Source organism: Aspergillus ochraceoroseus, assembly GCF_002846915.1.
Source record: "Aspergillus ochraceoroseus IBT 24754 chromosome Unknown P175scaffold_1, whole genome shotgun sequence".
NCBI classification, from domain to species: domain Eukaryota; kingdom Fungi; phylum Ascomycota; class Eurotiomycetes; order Eurotiales; family Aspergillaceae; genus Aspergillus; species Aspergillus ochraceoroseus.
This window is the reverse complement of record NW_024468476.1, coordinates 6250618-6271368: the sequence shown is the minus strand read 5'-3', so window position 1 is coordinate 6271368 and position 20751 is coordinate 6250618. Positions and strand designations below refer to the sequence as shown.

The window sequence follows — 20751 nt, the reverse complement described above, 5'->3', positions numbered from 1 at the left end:
TACTTCTAATATCTTTTTACTATCCTTGTACTCTGTGTAGCTTTGCTTCCTTTACTAATACTACCCATACCCAAGCGCCTTGCCAGTGAGACGCTTACAATAATCTAACTTAGTAAGATTATAATTCCTCTATAGTAGTTATATTATTATATATTAAATATCTAGTTAAGTCTAAATAATAATCTAATTTAAAGATTTAATTAACTTCTAGTAGTAGGTAATATTATCTTTACTAGTAGAAGCATATATAATATCTAGAATAATATTACTAGTATCTTAAGTAATACTACTAGTTTCTAGCATCTCTCTAATTAATTTCTATCTTAGAGTTATTAGTATATAACATGGCTAAAGACTATAGAAATTCTATTTATAGAGTATCTTTTAGATATATATATATTAGAATATTAATATTAGATTATTAAATAATCTATAAATATTATATCTTAAGAACTATATAAGTTTATCTAGTTACTTTAATTTAAAATATTTTTCTAGCTTATCTATAAATTATTAAATATTTACTTTATTAGGGCTAGTAACTATTATATTATTAATATAAATAATAAATATTAGCTACTAGTCTAGATTATAGTAAAAATATAGGTCTTTATTAATTACTTTTATACTAATTTTTACCAGAATATTATAGAATTTCTTATATTAAAGAAATACTATGTAAGCGTCTCACTGGCGAGGCGCTTGGGTATAGGTAGTGTTGGTAAAGGAAGCAAAGCTACACAGAGTATAAGGATAGTAGAAAAGTATTAGAAGTAATAAAATAAAGTACTTACCTCTTAGTATTTTAGGGGTTATTATATTATTATTTATATTGCCTAGTTAAGTTACTAGTATAGTATAGGTAACTTAAATATTACTATTCTTCTAATTACTCTTAGTTACTAGGTATATAGTTTAGCATGTAATTTAGCATATAATTATATATTATATAATTATTATAATAATTACCTTCTCTTTTCTTAATAGCATGTCTGCGCGCTGCATGTATTATATCTGATCTAGCTTAGTACTTTACTAAGGAGGAGCTAGTTCTAGTTAATATAATATAACCTATTTTTTTATTTAATACTAGAAGTAATAATAATATATATAATACTACCTCTATTAATTATATTTTATTAAATAAGATATAAATAGTATTATATTTTACTTTAAATAAAATAATAGATAGAAATAAATAATTTACTAGATATATTAATAATAAATAAAGATATTATTATAGTATAAATATTATAAGAAAATATTTTTTTATATATATTTTTTCTAGTCTAATCTATATTTTAATAAGTTTCTCCTAATAAGTTAATATATTATACTAGGTAGATTATTATTACTTAAGTATTATAGTAATAACTAACTATATTATAGATTTTATAGCTCTCTTAAAGTATTCTTTATTTAGTACTATACTAGCTATATCTCTATAAAAAAGAGCCTATTTAATTATTACTATTTTTTTCTCTATAAGTACCTTTATTCTAGTAATATAGATCTATTATATTAATTATTTATAGGCTCCTGTAGCAAACCCCTCTATACTTATACTAACTATAGCGCCTGTAATCTCTATTACTACTAGTATATCTCTTATAATTCCTACTATTACTATTTTATTATCTAGTAGGACTATATCCCCCTTATCCTTTATAGCTACTTCTAGTATTATAGTAACTTCTACTACCTCTCCTTCTACTTCTTCTACTGCAGTGACTCCAGCTGCTCCAGCTGCTATTATTACACTAGCTCCCGTTATTGTGCCAGCTCCTGTTGTTATGCTGGCTCTGGTTACTCCTACTACTACTATGGCTCTAGCTACTCTAGCTATTCTAGTTACTCCCACTAGCTTATCTACTATCATATAAACGCCATGTTACCTGCATTATATAAAGTCTTGATAGTATATAAATAATAGCCTTATAGAAGTTTATTCTTATATGCACCTGAATCTAGAATAATAGTATACTTATTATACCTACTTATATAAAAAGTATTTCCCTATAATCCTACTTATATATACTAGTCTTAGCAAGATCTAGGTAATATCTAGTAGGGTAGTAGGTATAGTAGCTTATACTTGCTAGACTTATACTATCCAGGTTTTTATTTATTACTTTAAAACTAAGGACTAGTTAGAAAGATTACTTTAATTTATTAATTATAACTTATTTTACCTGCTTAACATGTAGTATGTTAGGAGTAGTATAATAGAGTTAGAGAATAATAATAAGGAGGTTTAGAATAATTATAATAATTAAGAGTTTACTAATATTATAGTATAAGTACTTACTATTTTTATTTTTATATAGTAAAATTAAGTTATTTTCTTTAAGATTTCTTAATATCTATAGTATGCCCCTATTAAACCTTAAAATCTAGTAGGAAAAAGAAAAAGAATAATACTATTAATATATTTTTATAATCTTTTTAATTCCTTATTTAATTAATTTATTATTTTTATATTTTATTTATTTATAATATTTTACTAGTATCTTACTTATATCTTATTTACCTAGTAAAACTTATTTAGGATATCTTATATATTTTTTAAGTTTTTTATTAATTATTAAGTATTTTTATATATTAGTTATCCTTTCTATTTTACTAGATATTAGTCTTTACTATATAACTTCTATTATATAATAATCTATTTTACCTCCTATTCTTCCTTATTATTAATAATAACTAATTAAAGTAATACTAGTAAGTTACTATTTCTTATATTCTATTTCTTAAGAAGTAATATATAAAAGACTAGGTAGATTTTCCTATATAATCTAGATAATTATAGATAGTATACTTATTAGCTTATTACCTTAATTATTTTAAATAGCCCTTTATATTTAATATCTAGCTTCTTACTAGGCCTCTATATATAGATATTCTTTATAAATAGTAATACTTATTAGCTTATATAGTATTTAATTAGGTAATATCTCCTGTTATAGTTCCTTATTTATTATTTAGTAGTATAGTACAGGCTTTCTTCTAGCTAATAGTATTTTATTTATAATTAGTCAAGTTATTCTCCTACTACTATAATTATACTAGAGTCCCTAATATTAGCAAGCTTAAGTAATACTAGCTAGTAGCTATACTATACCTTATAAAAGGATATCCCTAATAATATATTTTTTATATTATTATATATAAATTCTACTATATCTAGCTAATTTACTTAATTAATTTATTAATAACTAATATAAGTTCTTAAATAAGTCTTTAATATCTAGTTCTAATATTCTATTTAACTATCTATTTATAGGTAGAATATAATACTTAGTTATCCTTTAACTTAAAGTCCTTAGCATAGCTAGGTCTAATATTTACTAGTAAAGAGCAAGTTATAGTTACTTACTAGGCTTCTTAGTACTCCTATTTTAAGTATAATCTCTTCTATAAATATATTAGCTAGCTCCTTAGTATTAATATTTCTTATTATTAGGAGATATTTAGCTCCCTTAGTATATTAATCTATAATTACTAAAATAGTATTATACACGTGCCCCTTTTATATTAATAGTAGTAAGCTTATAATAAAGTCTAGAGTTAGGTCTTACTAAGGGTATTCTAGTACCAGGAGCTTTATAAGCTAGCCTAGTAGAAGCTATCTAAATATCTTTATTTTCTAGTAAATTAGATAGCTCTTTATATACTCCTTAATATTATATTATAAGATATTTTAGTAAAATTTTTATTTAATAAGATTTAATATCTTCTCTTAATTAAAATAACTTATATATAGATTATTATAGTATATTCTTAGTAATTCTTAATATATTATTTAATTAGAAGAAATATAAATAATCTTATTATATTATATTAGTCTATTATTATTAATATATTATCTATTTTTATAAGTTTATCTTTATTTAATATTATTCCTAAACTACTTTATTACTTCTTATTTAGGTAGTTTTCCTACTATTTAAGTATATTTCTAGTATGCTAAGCATTTCTTACTAGTATTATTCTAAATTTAATTTATATAAGTATCTTTATATTATATCTCTTAAAATAAGTCTTATAGAATAGTTAATAGTATCTTATAAGCTTACTTATTACTAACTACCTTTTATACTAGTATTCTTTAAATTAAAAGTTCTAGATTTTTTAACTATATAATTAGGATTTTTTAGAGAGTTATTATCTTACTCCTATCTTAATTATTTTATAAACCTCCTAGCTTTACCTAAAGTATAGGTAAGAGTTCCTTAATTATATTCTATTAGGCAGGTTTATAATTCTTTTATCTTAAAAATATATTAGTTAGGTTAAGGCTACTAGACTAATATTTAATCTAGAAATTATATATTACTAGAAGCTTAGCCTATCTAGCCTAATATTAATTTAAAGTCTTAGTAGTATAAAAATATTTTAGATTTATATAATTTATTTATATATATATTATATATAAATTATCTTTAAAATAATAGTATTATATTTTAAAGTATTTTACTATAATTAATAATTCTTAATTATAAGTTTTATATTTCCTCTTTATCTTAATTAACTTTCTTAAGTAGAAGGTTATAAGTTACTAAGTAATATACTATATTTTTATAGACTAGATATTATTATATTATATTAGGATTCCTATAATTATAAAACTTAATATATTAGTTACTAGGAGTATCTCTTATTCTAGGTTAAAATACTATAGTACTAGGAATCTAGAGAATACCTACTTTAATACCTTAAAGGTACTTTAACTATTCTCTATTATCTTAAAAGAACTATTCTTTCTCCCTTTTACTATTTTCTTTAGTATATTACTTAGTAGGGCAGTAATCTTAGAATACTAGTAAATAAATTTTTAAAAATATCCTATAAATCCTAGGAATACTTAAATATTATAGAATAAGTATAGTTCTAGCTAATTACTTATAGTATATACCTACTTAGGATCTATTTAGATTCCTTTAATTCTTATAATAAAGTTAAGAAAATATATTTCTTTCTAGTAAAAGCTATACTTTAAAAGTTTTATATAAAGATTATATTTCTAGAGATATAATAATACTTTACTAATATAATATTTATATTCTTTCTCTATTTATAAGTAAATTAGGATATTATCTAAATATATTATATAAAATTTATTTAAAATCTTCTTTATTACTTTATTAATATATACTTAAAAGATAGCTAGGGTATTATATAATTTAAAAGATATAATTAAATATTTATAGTATTTATATCTTATATAAAATATTATTTTCTATTTATTATTCTAATAAATATAAATCTAGTAATAGGTATTTTATAAGTCTAGTTTAATAAATTATTTAGCTCTAACTAGTTAGTCTATTAATTTATTAATTTATAGGAGGGAATATTAGTTCTTAATAGTAATTATATTTAAGCCTCTATAATCTATATAAAGCTATAGTAATCTATTAATTTTTTATATAAAAAGTACCAGCATGCCTGCTATACTTATTAAGGGCTAGATCTATCTTTTTTTTAATATTTAATTAATATACTTCCTTAAGATTACTAATTCTATTCTTAATATATTATATAGCTAGCTTATTAATAATATTATACTAGTAACTAATAGTATATTATAACTAGCTTTTTTAAAGGGGAGTATCTCTACCTTTTTCTTTAAGAATACTAATTTCTATTTTTTATAATATTTAGAGAGAGCCCTTATTATACTACTATTATTATATAGTTAGCTTAAGACTAGTATAATAAGTCCTTACCTTATTATACTTTTAAATTACTTAAATAATTTAATTTTAATCTTTAACTTTTTTCTTTAGTAATACTAGATATTTACTACTAAGAAGATATTAGAGTTAATTAAGCTTAGCTAGCTATATTCTAGAATTAGTTAATATTTTTTTTTTTCTAAATTTATTATATAGTATTCTATATTAAATTCTCTAGTTTTATTAAAATTATTTATAATTTAGTTCTTTATCTAGAATCTTATATAATATAATACTATTAAATTATTAGTAAAATATATAAGTTATTCTATCTTTATTTTATTAAGATTTATTCCTTCTTTAATTAAAAAATAATAGGAAATAAAATCCTTATTTACTCTAGTATTTATAAGTACCCTTATTATGATTTATTTCTTGCTTACTAGGATAGCTATAGTAGCTAGAAAGGGTCCTACTAATACTTTTTTATCCTGTTAGAGTACTAGAGATTCTAGAATATTTAATTATTATTAGTTCTAGTTCTCTAATTTTCCTACCTTCTTAGTACCTTCTCTACACTAGAAGTATTTTCTTATAATATAACTAGTTTAATTATACTAGTAATATTAGCCTTTCTTTCTTTAATTTTAGTAGTTCTACTATTCTTCCTTTAATTTTTTTTACTAGAATTTATTTAGTCAGGAATTTATTACTTTATTATTATCTTTCTTTTTTTTTCTTAAGTTATTCTTTAATATATAAGATCCTAGGAATTAATTTAATTATATTCTATTTAACTTTTCCTACTTTTCTTATTTCTAAAGTTTCTTATACCTTGCTCCTAGTTTAGTAACTTTAGCTAGACTTTATAATATTATTATATCTTGCTAGATTTTCTTACGTAATTTAGGCCAGGCTATTTAAATAGCTAGCTAGTAGAAAAATTCTTTAAGATTAGCTTTAATTATTAGAATAAACTTCTTTATCTAGGTTATTAAGGTTTATATACTCTATTATAATCCTTATCTTATATATAGGAGCTAGTAAGCTATTATCTATCTATAATCTTTCTCTAATTCTAGAAAATTCTATAAGAATTTAATAAACTTTATATAAGTAAGTTCTTTAAAATTTACTTTATATTTAGAGTGCTATACCTACTTTATATTATTTTTTAGATAATTTATAGTATAATAGATCTTAATTATATTACTCTTATAAAGTTTCCCCTATAACCTAAAGTAGTTTTAGAGGTCTTCTAGAAAGATATTAAGTTTCTTTAGATTTTATATCTTAAAGAATTTAGATTTAAGCACCTTCTCCCTACCTATTTATATAACTTATACCATATATTAAATTATATATTATAGCTTATTATCTTCTATTAACTTAATAAGTTAGTACTAGAGAGTTACTAGTACTATTAAACCTTCCTTAATAATAATTTCCAGAACTATAGTTATAGATTCTATAGAGTTTAGATCTACTACTCCTTAGGAGGAGGAGTAGGTAATCCTTCTTATACTTATTATATTACTTTACTTAATTAAGGAAGTACTTTAAATTATAAGTATCTTACTAGTAAGGTGCTTAGGTATAGATAGTATTAGTAAAGGAAGCAAAGCTATATAAAGTATAAGGATAGTAGGAAGGTATTAGAAGTAATAAAATAAAGTGCTTGCCTTTTAGTACTTTAGGGGTTATTATATTACTATTTATATTACCTAGTTGAGTTACTAGCATAGTATAGGTAACTCAAATATTACTGTTCTCCCAATTACCCTTGGTTACTGGGTATGTGGTTCGGCATGTGGTTCGGCATGTGGTTGCATGTCACGTGGTCGCCATGACATACTAATTATTATAATCTATATAAGACTTAAAGTAGTAAATATACTATATTATTTTACTTATTAAAACTAGTTAGTTAATATATATAGATCTTCTAATTCTTAATTATTATATTAAGATAGGTAGTTATTATATTAAATTATACTTATTTTAAATTAAAATAAATAATTATATTTAAAAATAGCTTTATTAAAGTATTTACTACTACTAGGAAGTAAACTTAGTTAAAGTTTATACTTAATTTTTAAAAATTTCTATATATAATCTATCTTATATAGAATTATAATATATTATTATTTATATTTAATTTTAAGTTATATATTTATTTTCCTAGTAAAACCTTTATATTCTTTAATAATAGTATAAATTTATAAGTCTAAATAGCTTTAAGCTTGCTAATTTAACTTTATATTACTTATATCTAGTAATCCTTTTATAGTAACTTTATTACTTAAGTATAGATTTATAAGATTCTAATTTTATAAGTCTTTATAGGCTTAATCTCTAGTATAAAATTACTAGAATCTAGTAATATTATAGTAATTATATTAAGTAATTCTTCTAGCTTTAGATAGGATTCTAGTAGATAAGGTATTTTTAGAAGCATTTTTAGAGATAATATAGACTAGAATTAAGATTATTATTCCTATTTTACTTCCTCTTCTTATAGTTACTTTACCTACTTATCTTTAAAGTAAATACTTTAATATTAACTCTTTATAAATCTTAAAGATCTCTATAGAGTAGTAATACTATTACTAGTATTATTACTAGTAAGATTTTATATCTTTACTAGATTAATTATTTCTATATTCCTAATATTAAATTTAACCTACTTTCTAGTCTTTAAATACTTCCTTTTTAATATATTTAGAGTTATTAGAGTATAGTTATCTTTAAAAGATTCTAAAATTAGTAAGATCTCCCTATATTAGGTAAATAACTTTAGAAGCCTTTATATTAGTTATAATACTAGTATTCTTTTAAAAATAGGTTAACTAGTATATAGATTATTTATAGTAAAATAATTAATTATTTCTTTATATTTACCCTACCTAGATTATTCCTCTATACTAGGTCTTACTATCTCCTCCACATCCTTACTAATTACTTAATTATTTTACTTGGTAATAGTTTTAGAAATAGCCCTAGAGGCAGGCCCAGAGGCAGGTATCTGCTCTAGTATGATAAGCTTAGTAGTTTTAGAGATAGCCCTAGGGGCAGCCCTAGAGACAGGTGGCTACTTAAGTATGATAAGTTTAATACCTGCCTCTAGATCAGGTAGGGTTAGTTTAGGTAGAGCTAGATTAGGTGTTAATATTTAAATTCTTCCTATAATAATCTTATTATTATTTACTAATAGTAAGGTTTAGGAAATAGTATTATTTTAAAATATACTATTATAGGTTATTCTTCCTCTTTTAGTATTAATAGATATAGTTACTCTAGATAGACTATTATTATTTAGTTTTAGTTTATTAGGAAGTTATAGTTATATTTTATTTATTCTATTAATATTATCTTTATTAAATATTACATCCCTTAATTAAATTATCTTCCCTATATCTAGATACTATACCTTGTAGATATAATCTCTATTATATCTAACTAGTTAACTAATTTTTACTCTAGGTAATATTTTTATACTTTTAATCCTATCTTTATATAGGATATTTATAAATATCTTATATCCTTATATATAAATATATTATAAATTAATATCTTTAATTAGAATATTTAATCCTTTATAAAAAAGTTATATAAATAGCTTTCCTTTATTATTACCTTCCCTAATTAACCTATTTAAAATATAGACTACTATATCTATACTATATAGCTATATAGTTAACTCTATTTTTACTTATATATATATTATACAGGTAGTCTAGATTATATAGCTACTAAACTATTTAATAGCATTATTTTCCTTGGGGGTTCATGGTAGTATTAGTTTATATATAGTGCCAAAATCTTTACTCTACCTAGTATACTTATTAAATTTAGAAGTAGAGTTAAATCTAACCCTTCTAATATAGATACTAGTTATATTTAACTAATTATTATATATTTCCTTTAATACCTTTAAAGATTTACTTTTTGTCTTTAAATATTATATAAAAAGGTATCTAGAATAATTATCTAGAACTAGTAGGATATATCTAATACTATCTCTTCTAATTAGTTTAATTTCTTAGAGATCTATATATATAAATTATAATAGTTTTATTACATATAATTATAGTTTTTAGGATATTTTTTTCTTTAATTTTAATAATTAATATATTTTATAGTATAGCTTAGTATTCTAATTAGTAGCAGGCAAGTTATTAATAGCTAAGTTATTATTATAAAGTATTACTTTATTATATTTTAATTATTTAATAAATAAATAACCTAATTATTAATATAATAAGTCTATTAGTATGGTGGGCATGACTACTACCTTATTTAGAATTAAAAATAAGATATTATTATCTAAGATAGTATATCTAATTATCTTATCTATTACTATCTTATAAATGCATTAATTTTTTAAGTTAAAATAGATTCCTAATTCTATCTTTATTCTTTCTACTAGTATTAGGTTATATAGTATATTTAGATTCTAAAGATATTTTATTTAGTATAATATTAAAGTACTATTATTTAATTTAAATTAAATTATTATTTTTCTATAACCTTAAGAATATACTACTTTATTATTAAAGGTAATAAAACTATAATTCTTGAAGCTATTTAGGTCTTTAATTAGGTTATTAAAGAGATTATAATTATTATATACTATATAGCCTGCTCTAGAGTTATATAGCTACTTATTCCTAAAAATAGTTAATATTAAAGCTATTAATATATTAACTCTAGATAGTATAAAATTATTAATATCTAGAATAATATTAGTTTATATAGTTAGAGTAATAACTTAATTTTAAATTAAATTATTTCTATTCTTTAATTTATATAACTTAAAGTACTAAAATATTAAAATTAATCTTTACTCTTCCTTCTACTTATTAATTACTAAATATAAGTAGTCCTTAATATTATATTTTTCCTCCTTATAAAATAGGTATAGTATTCTAGGTTTCCTAGATTACTTTAATTAATAATTAATATAGTTAGTAATTATTATATTCTATAGTAATATATATTTCTACTATTACTATTATTTTTTTCTATTATTTATTATTAATTAAGAATTTAGTATATTTATAGCTAGTATTATAATATTAAATATAATATTAAATAATAAATTTTTTTAAATTTTATTCTTTATTATATTATATATAGCATAAAAATACTTTTATATAGTTATTTTAATAGAATTATTATTTAGATTATTTAAGATTAAATTTATAAAGTTTATATTATTTCTTTTAAGTTTCTAAAATATTATAGTAACTACTTAATAAGATATAATAATTATTTTTAACTTATTAAAAGTATTTATTTTCTAGATAAAATCTAATATAAACTTATTAATAATTATATAATTTTTATATTTAATCTTAATAATTTCTCTTTATATCTAGTATATATATCTTTAATTATTACTAATAATTATTTTTTATAATTTCTATATAAAATTATCTATAAAAATATATAAAATAATATTTATTAATAATTTTTTTACTAGTTTCTTACTTATTAAATATAATATTTAACTAGTTACTATTTATAAAAGAAGTTTCTATAATTTATATTTAAAATTATTAAATTATAGTCTAGAAATATTACTTTTAAGAAGTTTATCTATCTTATAAAGCTTTAACTTTATTTATATAAATAAAGTCTAAATTTTAAATTTTAAATTATTTTCTAATACTATTATTAGGCTTAAGTTAAATATACTATTCTTTAGCTTTATTACTTGATTTTAGCTATTAGTAAACAGGGTAGTAGCTATTAAAGGTAGGTATAATAAGTTAGGGATATTAAGATATCTACTAGGGGTAGGTTTAATTATTATTTTAATTAAATTATAAAGATTTTCCACATACTATTACCTAGGTAGTATAATATAATAGTAGTAGGTAATATTTTTATTAGGATCTCTATCTAATTAGGGAGTAGATCTCTAGTATAGGGGTATAATAAGAGTTTTAGAGGTCTATAAAGTATAAAATAGAACCTTAAGGAGGGCTTATAACCTAATAAGAGGTTGTTAAATTATAATAGTAGAAAGTTAACTGAAATAGATTTAATTAGTCTAATTAAGAAATAAAGAGATGCTTGGAGGAAGTATAGAGATCTAGAAGGAAATAATAGCCTTAAATATATAGAGTAGTCACGTGTCACTATCTTCTTTTTTATAGTGATGCTGCTTTATAGTGGTGCTGGTTGTATTCACTGAGTGCAGCACTCCAACATATATACATACATATATATATATATATGTGTGTGTGCGTTTCTTCCCATGTAAACAGCAGAACACTCGCAATTCTTAAGTACAGACATTGCCTCTATTTGAAACATCAAGGCTATCTTTGGTTATATTATTAGTCTATATTGTTAATTTAGGGTGCAAGACACATGCCGCTTCTTTATACATCCAGTCCCGCAGGTGCAAAGATGGCAGATATTGCTCCCATGATCCCTCATCAACAATATATCAGCATGCATTACTCTAACTGTATCCTAGAATATGGCCCATTTCTATATCATTCAACCTCGGCCTTGTATCTGTCTATTGAGTCAATAGTTAGTTAGTTAACTAACTACTCCGTAACTAACTAACTAACTAACTAACTAACTAGTTAACTAGTTATAGGGACGCCGCTTATTAATTTACAACACACTTTAGGGATAGCTTCCTTTTGACAGACTTGCCACTAAAAACCTTCTCTCTAGTCCCAGGGTGGCAGCGTCAAGAACATGAAGTCCCGCACTGATAAGCGGTGTTTCCTAAGAGTGCGAGAGAGACACGGTCATAACTGGAGATTTGAGGAAAACCCTTCCAACAATACCGAATATGGCCCATCCTTTGGGTCATTCTGGGGATGGTGACACGTCTGTCAATGCCCCCCCGTCGTACAATGACACAATAAGCAGTGTCGGCGTGTCACATCCTCCGCCTCACACAAATGCGGTCATTGAAGCTGGCAATATCCGGGCCCGAGATGAGGTATAATGCGCTCAAAATTCGCTGTCCACATCTGACGTTTCTCATTCCTTTTTTGGCCTGTAGCAAGCGATGCAGAACATGCTCCAAGAAGTCCAACTAAAAAGCGGCATTTACAACAACGATATCGAACCAGAACATGATTCAGACTTCCCTTGTAATTGTATCATACACCGATACAGGAACAGGAAACTGAATCGCCTGGGGGTCCAGGAAATGTGGTCAAGGGCGGTCATGTATCCAGGTCAGAACCATCTCCAACGACGTGTGAGCCAGTCAGTCGCCTATTCCACTTACACCAATTTGGATCCGGTGCAGGAGAAAGGTTCTACCACGATTGCTATGAAAGGATTCTTTTTACAAATAACCCCTATATCAGGGTTGTGTCACCCTATGGGCCTAATGGGGCCACCTTCGGCGGAGTAACAGGACCTCAAGCGGATTACTATACCTTATCAGTGCAGCAGACAATCCAGATAAATGCATCTCTTAATACACAGGCACAGGCATCTGTCGACGCAAAAGAGCCCCCATCTGACATATGGAAAATGAACGATGAGCCCTCTGTCTCCTCTAGAATAGGTGGCAGTGAAGAAGATCGAATCGCCAAGTCCCCACCAAATAGCACCTCCGAGTCAAGCAAACAGTCTAGGTTTGGAGGGTTGAAAAAAGCTCTTAAAATCAAGTCATCTGAGGAGAAATGGTATGCTAAGGGCCGCGAGTTACGAAACGAAATCATCAAGGAGGAGGCTGGTAGATGGCCAAATCAGCAGTGGCGACAAATCGTAGCCGCCTACCAAGACAAAGTCGGAATGACCCAGAAGATCGCGAGTCTCCGGGTCCATCAACCTCTTCAGTACCTTCATCTACTCCGGGCGGGTTATTTTGAACCTATCCCGATCGCCTGGGCCAGTCTCGCTTCCAATCCCCTCAAGTTTCTTATCGATGCGCCTTCTGGATGGAGAGGAATCACCCCGTCCTGGAGAGGATTTGAAGACACAGCAGAGGAACGGCTTTACTGGGTCTTGAATCACAGAGAAGGGAGCACCGGGGTGCGAATGAAGCCGGACTTTATCTCCGCCATGGAAATGGCCCAGGCAAGGATGGCCTCTGCCATTGAACCACCTCCGGCATACTTCTCAGCCACCGATACCTGCCATGTTCAGCATACCTCTGAGGGCTACTCCAGGCAGGTCATGCCTGCCCCGTTCACGGTCCTCAAGGAATCAAAATATCATACAGATGATACTATGATTCTCTTGGACGTCTCCGGATCCATGAGTATTGACCCTATTCGACCAAATTATAAGCAATATCTGATTACCGGTTATTCCAAGGCCACTCAACCAAAGAATAAAGGTAAAGGCAGCACGAATACATAGCCGCCTATATGATACACTAACCCTTTTTTTTTTTTTTTTTCATGGGCTGTAGATGTCGCCAAGGCTATTATCCGCCGCTTTACTGATGCACTCATAAACCACGATCATAATTCGGATGGCTACCAACTTGTTACTTTCTCGTCCCAATCGGATTATATTGGTCTTATCAACCACGACAATTTCGATGCAATGTGGAAGAACATTGCCTTTGGGGGGCAGACCCGAGTCATGTCCGGATGGCAGAAAGTCAAGGATCTACATTTCCAGCAGCATTCTGAATCTGCAACCTTTCATTCCGTATACGGGTGGCAGGCCGGCTCCCGAACCCCCATATTAAGGTTACTTCTTCTCCTCGATGGCGAGGCCACGGACATGGATGAATTTGAGCTAGATCTTCTAGGTCTCTCTTGGATTCATGTGACGATATTTTTGATTGGCGCCGATGGGTGTCCGCATCATCATCGTCATGCTAACGAGCTACAGAGAATCAGCGAGGTCAACCCCCATGTTTCCTTTGTTGATGCTCAAGGCAACACCCCGGAGCGGTTTGTTACCCACGAGCTACTCAAGCGGCATCTTGGCTATGATCTTTCAATAACCGAGTTCGAGGAGTTGGAGCACCCGCCATCATATGAAGATTGAGTCTCGGGCAGTCACACTATTCTCACTGTCTACTTTATTGTAATATCTTGTACATTTATCATGCGAACTTTCCGAAATGTATTATTTCCTAGGTCTCGACCCAAGGACATACCATTGACGAATAATGGTGATAAATCGAGATAGGCATCAATCAAGCCTACCCGACCTAGCGTGCAATAAAACTCCAGGGCCACACTCTTTGGTAATGGTGTACGACTTTTTCCACAAGCAACTGTAAATTGCTTCTCTAATCTTTGTTTCCGCGTATTCCATGGGCAAGAATAATGAAGGATTCTCCATGTTACATTTCATCCTCCAGTCAACTCCGCGCGTCCCGGAGAAATCGCATTAGTTTCGTCTGATGTGTACGGAGTATATCCATTAGAATCCGAAAGGTCCGTGGTAGAACAGGACCCTACACTATCCACCAGCAGTCCGCCCAGCCGTAATCGGTTTGTCTTACGCACATAGACTCAGATGGGTACGGAGGGCGACTATTGTAAAACGGACTGGCGTTTCTCTTCCACTCTTCCAAAAATTGAAGCATCCCGTGCAGTTCTTCAGCCGGGCCGCGGTGCTTTCGGAGGACACGCACGTACTTGAGACTCCAGTATTATCAGGGACGAATTTCACCGCCCATTTCAGCTGTGGGAGACACAGGCTAGTCTTGCTGGATCCGGATTCTCAATGACTCGAGCTATTGTCACGAGGGATTTGTAAGGGAGCTAAGAGAGTAGTTAGCGCACCCATCATCATAACCTCAACGCCTCCTCTCGACTAGTCTCCAGGACCGCGTGAATGAGAAATATGAACATGGGGAATGACATGCTGAAGTTTGTTATGCACAGGCAGCCCATAAGGCGCTTCCTATGCTACTACTATGTCGCAAACTTTAGATGTGCGACTATACATAGAGCTCATGACAGCAGGTCTTGGAATTCAGAATGAGTCTGGGGAGGACTTCAACTTAGGTATGATGTCAGCACTTCACCGCCACTCTTACACGTTCAATATCCTACGGCGAGGTCCTTGGCTGGGGTGAGGAGCCACCCGGATGCAGGATTGTCTAGGCCGTAAGTGTAAATCTATTGAAACATGTTCTAGACGCTCCGGTGGAGAATAGGACCGTGTCGATTTAAGTCCATGCACGAGATGTTCGTTATCCACGTCAGGCATCTTTTCACAAGGGCGAAAATGCATGGTTGTAACCCAGGTAGCTGGATGCTCACATTCCTGGGTGCCGAGAATGCCAGTTTTCCACCAACACATAACAACATCATATCATGCCTTGGTTCCTTGGGGGATTGCCGGCGAAATGGTCCAATGATTGAGGGTTAAGAGAATAACCACCCTTGGTACGGAGTAGATTCATCAATTGATCAATGAGACAACTCCACTTGATAACTCTTCCGCATCCGTAAATAGCGACGGGTATTGACTAAATGCAGTATCGGCCGCGAGGTGGCATCACAGTAACCGAGAAATTCACAATTAGCGAACCATCAACACCTCTATACAGTACTCCAAGAGTCCAAAGCCTCGTTAAAGCCACCTGAACCCACACACTCCCGTTCAATTCAAGCCGCGGCGTTCTCGACCAACCGCATACAGGAGGAAAAACGAGCAATCCTTTGAACGCCAAGATAGATGCAGTGTTATCATACCATATCCATCTGAATATAGCCGATGAATGATTCGAAGGGCATCTGTTGTTGTACTCCGTAAGTTGGAATGCAGCTTCCATGTCTCCGTCCCTCGGCAATTGTCGGCGTCTGAAAGAACGGCAAAAGAAAACCCCCACGGAGGGTGGGAGCATGCGGTGGCGCCATGGTGTGGGGGATTAACCGCGGGGATTTCCTATTTCATCGGGTTATGAGAGTTATACAGCAACGAAAGCCTGGGGGTGGGGAAGATACAGGGCAAAAGAGGCGAATAATCCGTGGGGGTACCGCAGCGACGCTTGATATAAACCAGTTCTTCTGCCCGCAGCAGTTGCGGCCTCTTTCTTTTCTCTGTGTGTGTGTGTCTCCATACCTGAACTAGTACGTATAGGTGGCAACCCGTCATAGATATCCATGGCCCCCTCAAGCAAGCCTCACGTTTCCCACAATGAGAACGGGGAGGCACCGAAACCACAAGATGTGGACGCCCTCAACATAGTACGAGTCCCGTTGACGGATGAAGACAGCAAGCGCATCCGACGGAAAACAGACAAACACATCCTCATCATCCTGATGTGGGTGTACTTCTTGCAAATCCTCGACAAATCCGTTTTAGGATACGGTGCGACCTTTGGCTTGAAAGAGACTACACATCTGACCGGCGACCAATATTCACTGGTCGGATCTATTGCGCCCATAGCTCAACTCGCCTGGCAGCCCTTCTCGTCGTTTTTGATTGTCAAAGTCCCCCATCGCATTTTAATGCCCATTCTGGTATTTGGGTGGGGCGTTGCCCAGGCATGCATGGCCGCATGCCACAGTTTTGGAGGCTTGATGGCAGCCCGGTTCTTCCTGGGATTGTTCGAGGCTGGTTGTTTGCCTCTATTCAGTATCATTACGAGCCAGTGGTATCGCCGCGCTGAACAGCCCCTTCGCGTTGCAGCCTGGTATAGCACCAACGGGTTGGCCACCGTGGTGGCAGCCGCTCTGTCATATGGGCTGGGGCATATCAAGTCCAGCGTGCTGGTTGAGTGGCAGATGTACGTTATGCCTCCCTAGGAACACCGTCTGGGAGGAGGGAAAAAGAAGACTAATTTTCTCTACAATTGTAGTATTTTCCTTTTTGTCGGGTTGGTGACTATAATCTCGTCCCCGGTGATATATTTTTTCCTCGACAACGACATCCCGTCCGCACGTTTCCTCAACGACCAAGAAAAATTACAGGCCATGGAGCGGTTACGTGCCAACCAGACTGGGGCTGGAAATCGTGAATTCAAGATGTATCAGGTCCTCGAGGCTGGTCTTGAACTCAAGACCTACCTGTGGATTGGCATCGCGCTTCTCCTAAACATCGGGGCAAGTGTCACTAACGTCTTCGGCCCATTGATCCTCAGTGGGCTCGGGTTTGACAAATTCAGGACCACCCTGCTCAACATGCCCTTTGGAGCGGTGCAGTTTGTTATCATCCTGCTAGCAAGTCTTCTGGCCCAAAGAGCCCGCATGAAGGCTGTCATCTTGTCTCTATTCCTCCTGCCCGTGATCGCCGGTTTAGCCATTCTCTACGCGGTCCCACGCGACCACTCTGTGCAAAGTACCCTTATGGCTGGATATTACCTGCTCGCCTTTCTTTTTGGAGGAAACCCTCTCATCGTTACTTGGATTGTGGGAAATACAGCGGGCACGACCAAGAAAAGTACCGTAATGGCGCTTTACAGTGCGGCATCCGCAGCAGGAAACATCATCGGACCCTTGTTATTCAACGCAAAATATGCCCCCGCATACTTGCCAGGGTTACGAGCGTGTCTGGCAATCTTTGTTGCTCTGGTCGCCGTCGTTCTCATTCAGTGGGCAAATCTATTTGTTTTGAATAAGCTGCAGGAACGGCGACGCGTTGCAAATGGCAAGCCTGCCAAATTGGTCGACCAATCTATGCAAGACCGGTTTCCCCAACCCGATGAAGACACGGCTGTCGAGGATGGCGAAGCTGAGCTGCAAATGGGGAGTAATGCCTTTATGGATCTCACCGACCGGGAAAATGATGAGTTTATGTACATTTACTAGGCATTTTTATGCCCTTCTCTTCCGAACTAGCGATATTGCAATGTTTTGTCAATGATACCATGTGAATAAAACGATACAGAACAGCGTAGACCCAGCATGTAACTTGCGCCCCGAAGAGCATCCTAACGGCCAGCTAATGTATATATTTTGAACTGCGGGGTGATTCGTTGCGTCTTCCTTGGTCTAGTTTCTAATATCCTATTGCGGGCAAGGTCCTGCCGAGGGTAAGCTCGCCAAGTACGTATGGCTCCTGTTGTAGTTGCTCATCAGTGTGGGCCAATATATAGAGAATAACATCCAAGGTACGTATAATGCTAGGTGGCTCTATTAAGTTACAATTCTAGCAGTCACCACCGTAGTTGATACACGCAATGCGGGCAGTATCACAAGGACCAACAACCGATGCTATTCTTCAGACGTGAGCCATCTCCGGGGACTTGTATTCGTCCTGTATATTCACCGTGGTAGCCTTCTTTTGCGCCGAAAAAGCGGATGCGAGAACTGAAGTCAGCACCAGTACGACGCCCAACAGTAACTGAGAGAGCATCATTAGCTTAATCCATTATTGTACGAGTTCCTATGTGATCTCACCTGGATATTGATTCGATGCTGGGATAACACAAGAGGCAAGCTAATAGCCAAAGAAAACCCTAGCCCTTGGGCATAGTTTTTCGTCACAGTACTTGTCCTTTGAACGCACCAGGCCACAAGAAACCCCCCCGATACTTGAAGGCCGATGTAGATCACAACAGGCACAGTGAAGCCGCTAAAGAAATGCGCAAAATCGAATTGTGTTAGCCATCCAAAGTAGAGGAGGGCAAATACAAAACTATAGCCAGCCAGCTGGGCATTGCAGAGGAACAGAAAGCCAGATCGCTTTATGGTCTTTTCCATATATATGCTGCCTAGAGCCACACAGACGCCTGCCAGCAGCATCGAAGCCACTCCATGCACGATGGCCCGAGCCTCCAAGGGCTTGGTCGCACTCGAATTCCCCGCAGTGCTGCCGAGCTGGGCCAAAACGATACCTAGCGCCATCATGGCGACGTATAGCCAGTTTTTCAATGGGTATCTCTGATTCAAGATGGTTCGGGCAAAAAGCGGTGCCATGATGACCTTGAGCTGCGATAATACGAGATAGGGCACCAGATCTAGGTAATATGCCCCCACGCTCTGCAGAATTGTTGCAATGGTGTAAAGCAGAGCCGGCACCGCGGCATCCTTATGCGCAGTGAAGAAAGTAGGCGAAGGCGTCTCTGCTTTGGGATATAATGATAGGGAATACAGAACATAGATCGCAGAGAGAATGAACTTGAGGATCTCAACCAAGATGATGCCCGTGAGAGGCTCAAATCGCTCTTTGGTCTCTGCTGGGCGCGATTGAACCTTATGTTGTAGCTAAGATTTCTCTTCAGTAAGAGCCACAACTCCGCATGGTAGATGGTACCTACCGTCACAGACGCCATATTCTGGAGAACAAGCTACACGCTATCCATTAGTCGGTAATATCCAGGATGTTAGGGTGCGCACATCTTACTAGGAGGAGTGCCGTGAATGTCAACAGCTTGATATTAATCTGTCCGGGAAGACCGGGACTCCATGTCTTCCGCGACCTAGATTCCATGTTGGAAAGAGACCACAAATTCCGATGTCGATTGGAGTACACAACGATCCAGAACTAAGACAGAGCAAATCCAAGTTATTTTTGTGTATGCGAAGGGGTCTTCTCCCCTCAATACCCAAAAACTTGATCTACCCCCAATCTGGCGGTGTTGGACTGTGGAGGACTTTTTGACCTATAATAATCACACCACCGTTAGGAAAATCAAATAAAATTCAGGAAAATTATATGGTATCAATTTTATTTGGTGTTTCTGGCTTTTTTTTTCTCTCTCTTTTTTTTTTTTTTTTTTTTTTTTTTTTTTTCCCTTTTGCTTTTGTTCGGTCAGTGTTTCCACCTATCCAATATTCGGGACCGCAATTTACGGCGTGCCCACTGAGGAGGAACAGGCAGAGTTGCCTACAGAGTACGGTGCGAATCCCCTGGAAGCTCCACAGATGCGTCTTATTAGTTGGTTCTATTCATGATGATGACTTCTTTTCCCCTTTCCAGGCAGAAGAAATAACACGGAAGCAAAAGACCGCTCTGGCACCCAATAAGCGGATCAAAGGATACCCGCTTTTAATCCTTTTGCATTTTTTTTTTTTTTCTTTTTTTTTTTCTAGACTCAGAAAAGCTTTTTGGAATCACGTCCATTGTATGTGCAGAGTAGGTAGGCTATTATTAATTCCCAGCATGGCGGAGTAACTAAATACCCCTAAGAATAGCAGAAGGTTAGGCAGAGAGGAGATAGATA

The 20751-nt window shown here is 32.2% G+C and overlaps 5 protein-coding genes across 5 annotated transcripts; 2 read left to right on the top strand and 3 right to left on the bottom strand.

Annotated features, from left to right (window-relative positions):
• Positions 1–12498: 12498 nt before the first annotated feature.
• On the top strand, positions 12499–14672 carry P175DRAFT_0507104 (vWA domain-containing protein; the record flags this gene model as incomplete). Its single annotated transcript, XM_040898243.1, has 4 exons — positions 12499–12651; positions 12715–12892; positions 12967–14007; positions 14083–14672. The coding sequence occupies 4 exons, from the start codon at positions 12499–12501 to the stop codon at positions 14670–14672; spliced, it is 1962 nt and encodes a 653-aa protein (XP_040757070.1).
• Positions 14673–15087: 415 nt separating this feature from the next.
• Positions 15088–15941, bottom strand: P175DRAFT_0529247 (uncharacterized protein; the record flags this gene model as incomplete). Its single annotated transcript, XM_040899672.1, has 2 exons — positions 15088–15277; positions 15676–15941. The coding sequence occupies 2 exons, from the start codon at positions 15939–15941 to the stop codon at positions 15088–15090; spliced, it is 456 nt and encodes a 151-aa protein (XP_040757069.1).
• A 159-nt stretch (positions 15942–16100) lies between these two features.
• P175DRAFT_0498766 (uncharacterized protein) lies at positions 16101–16496 on the bottom strand. The gene has a single exon (XM_040896583.1). The coding sequence runs from the start codon at positions 16414–16416 to the stop codon at positions 16111–16113; it is 306 nt and encodes a 101-aa protein (XP_040757068.1). The 5' UTR covers positions 16417–16496; the 3' UTR covers positions 16101–16110.
• A 214-nt stretch (positions 16497–16710) lies between these two features.
• P175DRAFT_0498765 (putative MFS transporter) lies at positions 16711–18552 on the top strand. Its single transcript, XM_040896582.1, has 2 exons — positions 16711–17373; positions 17446–18552. Exons 1-2 carry the CDS (start codon positions 16748–16750, stop codon positions 18392–18394), a joined length of 1575 nt encoding a protein of 524 aa, XP_040757067.1. The 5' UTR covers positions 16711–16747; the 3' UTR covers positions 18395–18552.
• Positions 18553–18943: 391 nt separating this feature from the next.
• Positions 18944–19792, bottom strand: P175DRAFT_0427407 (putative nucleotide-sugar transporter; the record flags this gene model as incomplete). Its single annotated transcript, XM_040893239.1, has 1 exon — positions 18944–19792. A coding segment is annotated over one exon (849 nt), but the record flags the coding sequence as incomplete, so codon positions are not given.
• Between the last annotated feature and the right edge of the window lie 959 nt (positions 19793–20751).